Raw genomic sequence first — 7120 nt, forward strand, 5'->3', positions numbered from 1 at the left:
GGAGTTGTGGATAGTGTGAAAGGTTGGCATAGGTTACAACGGGATATTGGTATGATGCAGAGCTGGGCTGAGAAGTGGCAGATGGAGTTCAACCCGGAAAAGAGTGAAGTGATTCACCTTGGAAAGTCACACCTGAAGGCAGAATACAGGGTTAATGGCTGGATGACCCTCTTGTGCCTTCTCTTACCAAAGATCTCAATGGTCTGGCACCGGTCTCAATGGTGTGGAACTCAGTATCTAAAACTATAAGGGATGCAGACTCAGTTGACACATCTAAACATCAGCTCTAAACCTATTTACTTAACCTTGCTTTTGACTAGTGTCTTGTCTTTTATTTTCATGCTTGCACTCTATCCCATTGTAAAGCACTTTGAACTACATTGTTCCTATGAGAAGTGGTCGATAAGCAAGTTATTATTATTCTCCTCTCCTCACCTGCCCATCTCCTCCCTATCTCCTCCCTCTGGCTCCCCTCCTCCTTCCCTTTCTTCCATGGTCCACTGTCCAAGATTCCTCTTTCTTCAGCCCTTTTACTCCCTTCCTGAATAAAGTTGATCCTTGGAACTCAATTCATCAACAGCGACCAAACCTTTTCTGTTCATCGTATAGCAAGGAAACAGGCCTTCAACCCAGAAAAATGTGAAGCGACTCACTTTGGGAAGTCGAATTTGAAGGAAGAATACAGGGTTAATGGCAGGGCTCCTAACAGTGCGGAGGAACAGAGGCATCTTGGGGTCCATGTCCATGGATCTGTCAAGGTTGCCGAGCAAGTTGGTAAGAGTGGTTAAACAGGTGTATGGTGTGTTGGCCTTTCAGGAGCTGCGACTCTGGTGTTACGATGCACTGCATAGCCACTTTGTTCGGTACAGGAGTGAAGCTAATAAGGTGGCCATGGAGTGGATCCCGGTGTGGTCTTCTGCAGCTACTTCAAGGTGCGACATGCAGTAACGCACGGTTATCTAAGCTGCTGCCGTCTTCCTGTCGGCTTGACCCAGTCCAGCCGTTCTCCTCTGACCTCTCTCATTGACAAGAGTACTGCCCAAAGCACTGCCGCTGGCTGGATTTTTTTTTTTTGTTTTTCCTCACCACTCTCTGTAAACTCCAGACACTGTTGTGTGTGAAAATCCCACGAGATCAGCAGTTTCCAATATTCAAAGCAGTTTTCTGGCACCAACAAACATTCCATGGTCAGTCACATAGATCCCATGTATATTTTAGAGCCTAAAGTAGCCACTGTGTGCATGAGTGTGTTCTGACCCTTTCCCCTTTCTTCCTGAATTTCCAGTAATCCATTAAGGTGACTCCATAAGACCACAGGAGCAGAATTAGGCTATTCAGCCCATTGAGTCTGCTCCATCATATCCTTTGAAGCCCTGACCAATCAGGAATCAATCAACTTCTGCCATAAATATACCCACGGATTTGGTATCCACTGCGGTCTGTGGCAGAGCATTTCCCAGGTTCACCACTCTCTGGCTAAAAAAATTCTTCCTTACCTCCGTTCTAAAAGGTCGCCCATCAGTTCCGAGGCTGTGCCCTCTAGTTCTGGATACCATAAGAAACATCCTCTCCACACCCACCCTATTTAGTCCTTTCAACATTCGGTAGGTTTCAATGAGATCCACCCTCATTCTTCTAATTCCAGTGAGTACAGGCCCAAAGCTGCCAAACACTCCTCATACGATAACCCCTTCATTCCTGGAATTATCCTCATGAATCTCCTCCAGACTCTCTCCAATGCCAACACATCCTTTCTGAGATATGGCACCCAAAACTGTTGACAATACTCCAAGTGCAGCCTGACTAGTGTTTTATAAAGCCTCAGCATTATCTCCTTGCTTTTATATTCTTGAGATAAATGCCAACATTTATAGACTCAATAGAGGTGTACGAGAGGCAAAGATTGAGAGGACAGCCAGAGACTTTTTCCCAGGGAGGAAATAACTAATATGAGGAGGACATAACTTTAATGTGTTTGGAGGGGTATAGGGGCAGTTTTCTTTTATACAGAGAGTGGTGGCTATGTGGAACATGCTGCCGGGAGTGGTGGTAGAGACAGATACATTAGGAAAGTTTAAGAGACTGTTAGATAGGCAACGTGGATGAAGGAAAATGGTGCGCTATATAGGAGGGAGGGGTTAGATCGGAGGTTCCCAAACTTTTTATGCCACAGACCAATAATGATGCACAGTTTCAAGATAATCGGAGGAATGCGTCGGAGACGTGTCATAAGTAGTTTTTTTAAAAAAAGAATGTATATCCTCATTCTGATATTTAATTTGAACAATATCTGAACCTCTTGACCGAGTCTGCATGCTTTTATGCATTGAGTTGCTACCACGTGATTTGCTGACATTTGCATTAACAAGCAGGTGTACCTAATAAAGTGGCCACTGAGTGTACAATTATACTAAGTCTCAAAAAAATGCCATTACTAAGAGATAATTTATGATCTGTAATTTGTTTTTATCAAACTTGAAAAATATTCAGGTTTAAACAGTCTCTCAGCCATTATTGCACAAGTGGAACAATACATTTGGAAAGGCAGTTATCACGTCATAGTTGCAGTTCTGAGTCTCTTCATTTTAATTTAACTATCTTACACCAATGTGCTATCTATCCACTGCACTGCACAAGGAACATTTCAGATCACACAGCAGTGGTTTCTATGGAGAATGTCAGAAAGCTCAGAGCCTGCCGATACCCGGAGAAAGGTGGTGGGATCACTGCAAAGGGTTAAAAGGAAAAGCCCTCATTTCGGTTTTGAAGTCACCTCGTAACAGCCAGGGCTTCATGTGCAACTGAGAAGATTAATTTGTCTTTTAATATTCCCTGGTCTGACTGCGGCCTCTCGAAGTGCAGACATTTTCCCCCTGGGTTCCACCATGTTCTGAACAGCTGTAAAACTTCACTCACTCTCCCCAGACAGTCCATCATTGCCGCTGTGTTGAGGCTTTTAAAGTGCTCATCAAAACTTCTCTCCACTACTGCCAAACGTGGAGAGACACACACCCTCCGAAGGTTCCTTGCTGGAAAGCAATCTTGAATGAAAGAAAGAGGCTCTTTCCCCTCTCTACACAGTGATTTCCGCTGTTCTATTAAAACACCGAGTCCATTTCTTAAAGGAAATGTAGCTCGAAGCTGCCAGCTGGAATCCTGTGATTGTATAGAAAGTCCACGGGCACCCATGACTGCATCGTTCCTTCCGCTGTGGTGCCGGTAACTGTTTAGATTTTCCAACGCATTCACAGTCTGCGTACTCCAATATAGTCTGAGATTTGAAGTCACCATTATCAATGGTTGATAAATACACAGCAATTTCAAAGTCCGGGACTGAATTAACACAGGGACATGCTCCAAATTACCTAGTGGATCTCAATATGAACCTGTGAAGAAATAAGACATGGAAAATCTCCAAACTCATCCAATAATTCTTTCCCTTCTGTCTCCACACTCACTTTCCGCTGTCTGCCTCCCGCCCTCATTCCCATCCCAAACTCCACCCACAAACTTTACTCCTCAGCCTTCTTTTATTCCCCCACTCCACGCACTATCTCATCACCCGTCCCTACAACATCATCACCCCCCACCACAGAATCTGTAAACTGCTGCCCCCTCAACTCTCCAATCCCACCCACTCTGTCTGCACAATCCCCTCCTTGGCTTGCTGATCCCACGGCCCTCCGGCCTCAGTCAGCCTATTTCACTCCTTCCCTTCCCCACTCAATGATCCCTAGAGCCTCCCCCTCTGCTTCTCCTCCAACCCCAAAGTTCTCTCCCCCACCCTCCAACTGACACTTAATACCCTCCTCACCCCACTCCCTCACTTCCTACATCCCTCTCCCACCCCATCAGCAGCACCCTTCCCCTCCTCCCACACCCCCTCACTAACACCCAAATCCCCCACCACTCCATCTTCCCCATCACCCCCTCCCCTCTCACCCCATCTCCCCTGCTCTCTCCCCACACCTCCCCTTCACTTCACTGTTTGCACCACGCCTCGTCCTCCTCTCCCTCACCCCACCCCCTCCTCTCTCCCTACACCTTCCCTCCCCTCCCCACCCTCCCTCTCCTCCTCCTCCAATCCCTACCCGCCCCTTCCCTCTCTCCCCACCCCTTTTCTCCCTTCGCCCTGCCCCTCCCCTCACCCCACCCCCCTCTCCCCTCCCCTCTCTCCCCACCCCTTCTCTCCCTTCGCCCTGCCCCTCCCCTCTCCCCACCCCTTCTCTTCCTTCTCTCTCCCCTCCCCTCTCTCCCCACCCCTTCTCTTCCCTCTCTCTCCTCCCCTCTCTCCCCACCCCTTCTCTCCCCTCTCCTCTTCTCCCCCTCTCCCCTCCCCTTCTCCCCCCTCCCTCTCCACCCCTTTTCTCCCCTCCCCTCTCCCCTCCCTCCCCACCCCTCTCTCCCCTCTCCTCTCCCCACCCCTCTCTTCCCCTCCCCTCTCCCCACCCCTTCTCTCCCCTCCCCTCTCCCCACCCCTTTCCCCTCCCCTCTCCCCACCCCTTCTCTCCCCTCCCCTCTCTCCCCACCCCTCTCTTCCCCTCCCCTCTCCCCACCCCTTCTCTCCCCTCCCCTCTCTCCCCACCCCTCTCTTCCCCTCCCCTCTCCCCACCCCTTCTCTCCCCTCCCCCCACCCCTTCTCTCCCCTCCCCTCTCCCCCCACCCCTCTCTTCCCCTCCCCTCTCCCCCACCCCTCTCTTCCTCACCCCTCTCTTCCCCTCCCCTCTCTCCCCACCCCTCTCTTCCCCTCCCCTCTCCCCCACCCCTCTCTTCCCCTCCCCTCTCTTCCCCTCCCCTCTCCCCACCCCTTCTCTCCCCTCGCCCTCTCCCCTCTCCCTCCCCACCCCTTTTCTCCACTCCCTCCCCACCCCTTTTCTCCCCTCCCTCCCCACCCCTTTTCTCCCCTCCCCTCTCCTCACCCCTCTCTTCCCCTCCCCTCTCCCCACCCCTTCTCTCCCCTCCCCTCTCTTCCCCTCCCCTCTCTCCCCACCCCTCTCTTCCCCTCCCCTCTCTCCCCACCCCTCTCTTCCCCTCCCCTCTCCGCCACCCCTCTCTTCCCCTCCCCTCTCCCCACCCCTCCCCTCCCCTCTCCCCACCCCTTCCCTCCCCTCTCCCCACCCCTCTCTTCCCCTCTCCCCACCTCTCTCTTCCCCTCTCCCCACCCCTCTCTTCCCCTCCCCTCTCCCCACCCCTCTCTTCCCCTCCCCTCTCCCCACCCCTTCCCTCCCCTCTCCCCACCCCTTCCCTCCCCTCTCCCCACCCCTTCCCTCCCCTCCCCTCCCCTTCCCTCCCCTCTCCCCACCCCTTCCCTCCCCTCCCCTCTCCCCACCCCTTCCCTCCCCTCCCCTCCCCTTCCCTCCCCTCTCCCCACCCCTTCCCTCCCCTCCCCTCTCCCCACCCCTTCCCTCCCCTCCCCTCTCCCCACCCCTTCCCTCCCCTCTCCCCACCCCTTCCCTCCCCTCTCCCCACCCCTTCCCTCCCCTCTCCCCACCCCTCTCTTCCCCTCCCCTCTCCCCACCCTTTCCCTCCCCTCTCCCCACCCCTTCTCTCTCCTCCCCTCTTCCCACCCCTTCTCTCCCCTCCCCTCCCACCCCTTCTCTCCCCTCCCTCACCCCTTCTCTCCCCTCCCCTCTCCGCACGCCCTCCCCTTTCCCTGCCCCTCACCTGTAGGCGGACGTTGAGCACCATGGAGGTCACCAGGTAGAGGTAAGGGAAGCGGAGGCGGAGCCGCCAGGCCAGCTCGAAGAAGGTGACGAGGGTGCGGCTCAGGCCTTTGGCGAAACCGCCGTACGAGTTGACGGCCGGGCGGCTGAGGTTGAGGGCCAGCTGGAGCAGGCCCGCCATAAAGCGCCGGGCTGGGACGAGGGCCTCGGGCCTCAGGCCCAGGCCCAGGCCCAGGCCCAAGCCCCGGCCCCGGCCCCCAGCATCGTCCACCCTTCGCCGCACCGAGCGCTTCCTGCCCGTGTCCCGCCCACTTCCGGCCTCGGCGCTTCCGCCACCCGAATTGGGGCAAAAGTTTGGTGTTTTGAGGTTCACTTCCGTCTGCAAAGTTTGTCCGGAGGGCAGGAGACCGGTCAGCGTTGTGGAGAGCAAAGGGGGGCGTGTGACACTGTCACAATTACAACCAGCTTCGTTATATCACCCACTTGTGTGACGTGTGGGGTGTCCGGGGAGGGGTGGCACCTCTGTCGTGTCCAGTGTCCAGTGTGGGGCAGCTCCCACCCGTGGTCCCCACCGGACACGCAGCTCCCACCCGTGGTCCCCACCGGACACGCAGCTCCCACCCGTGGACCCCACCGGACACGCAGCTCCCACCCGTGGTCCCCACCGGACACGCAGCTCCCACCCGTGGTCCCCACCGGACACGCAGCTCCCACCCGTGGACCCCACCGGACACGCAGCTCCCACCCGTGGACCCCACCGGACACTCAGCTCGCTCACCTTTGGTCCCCACCGGACACGCAGCTCCCACCCGTGGCTCCGAGTAGCTGACAGTGCCCACACCCCAGTACACCACCTCGACAGGTGAGGGTAGCCAGCGAGTACCTCAAAGTAAAATTTATTACAGTATCAGAATACATACTAGTCACCATTTGCAACCCTTTTTCATGTGGGAAAATGTATAGAATAGTAATTGTAAACAGGATCAATGAACAACAAACTGCGGTCAGCTTTGGTCGATGATATTTATAGTGAAATCCAATGAGCAGGAAGACAGTTCTGCAACGCTTTGTGGCGAGCCAAAGGTATGACAAGGCACAGAAGTCATGGTCATCCATTGCAATACCTCTACCAAAGGACCTGGAGATCCAAGGTTGAGAGAGTGGATCTGTCCCAGTGCAACAGCCCCCCTACTTTAACAACTCTCCCACACAACTTTCACCGTCTTTGTTGGAAATAATGGACAACCAACATGCAAGACATAAGGGACGTAATGGTGCTGGACATTATGGACATCATGGACCTCCAGAAACAAAACTCTGCCTTCCATGGGTCATGGGTATAGAGAGAGTCGAGCAGTGGGCTAAGCACACATACTTGAGCTGTGCCAGTGTTGATTGTCAGTGAGGTGGAGAAGTTGTTTTCGATCTGCACAGGCATTGGTCTCCTGGTGAGGTAG

General features: G+C 54.0%; 1 protein-coding gene across 1 annotated transcript; it reads right to left on the reverse strand.

Moving 5' to 3' along the window:
* Positions 1–2429: 2429 nt before the first annotated feature.
* On the reverse strand, positions 2430–6290 carry LOC134352147 (small integral membrane protein 10-like protein 2A). Its single transcript, XM_063059393.1, has 2 exons — positions 5665–6290; positions 2430–3386 (listed from the first exon to the last, which is right to left on the reverse strand). Exons 1-2 carry the CDS (start codon positions 5842–5844, stop codon positions 3366–3368), a joined length of 201 nt encoding a protein of 66 aa, XP_062915463.1. The 5' UTR covers positions 5845–6290; the 3' UTR covers positions 2430–3365.
* Positions 6291–7120: the final 830 nt, after the last annotated feature.

This window comes from Mobula hypostoma, chromosome 9, assembly GCF_963921235.1.
Source record: "Mobula hypostoma chromosome 9, sMobHyp1.1, whole genome shotgun sequence".
Taxonomy (NCBI): Eukaryota; Metazoa; Chordata; class Chondrichthyes; order Myliobatiformes; family Myliobatidae; genus Mobula; species Mobula hypostoma.

Bases quoted from the DNA above. Each gene is read 5' to 3' on its own strand.
- LOC134352147 (XM_063059393.1), bottom strand. From the start codon at position 5,844: ATGGCGGGCCTGCTCCAGCTGGCCCTCAACCTCAGCCGCCCGGCCGTC. The intron at 3,387-5,664 runs GTGAGGGGCAGG...ATTTCTTCACAG, and splicing joins TGCTCAACGTCCGCCTACAG to GTTCATATTGAGATCCACTA.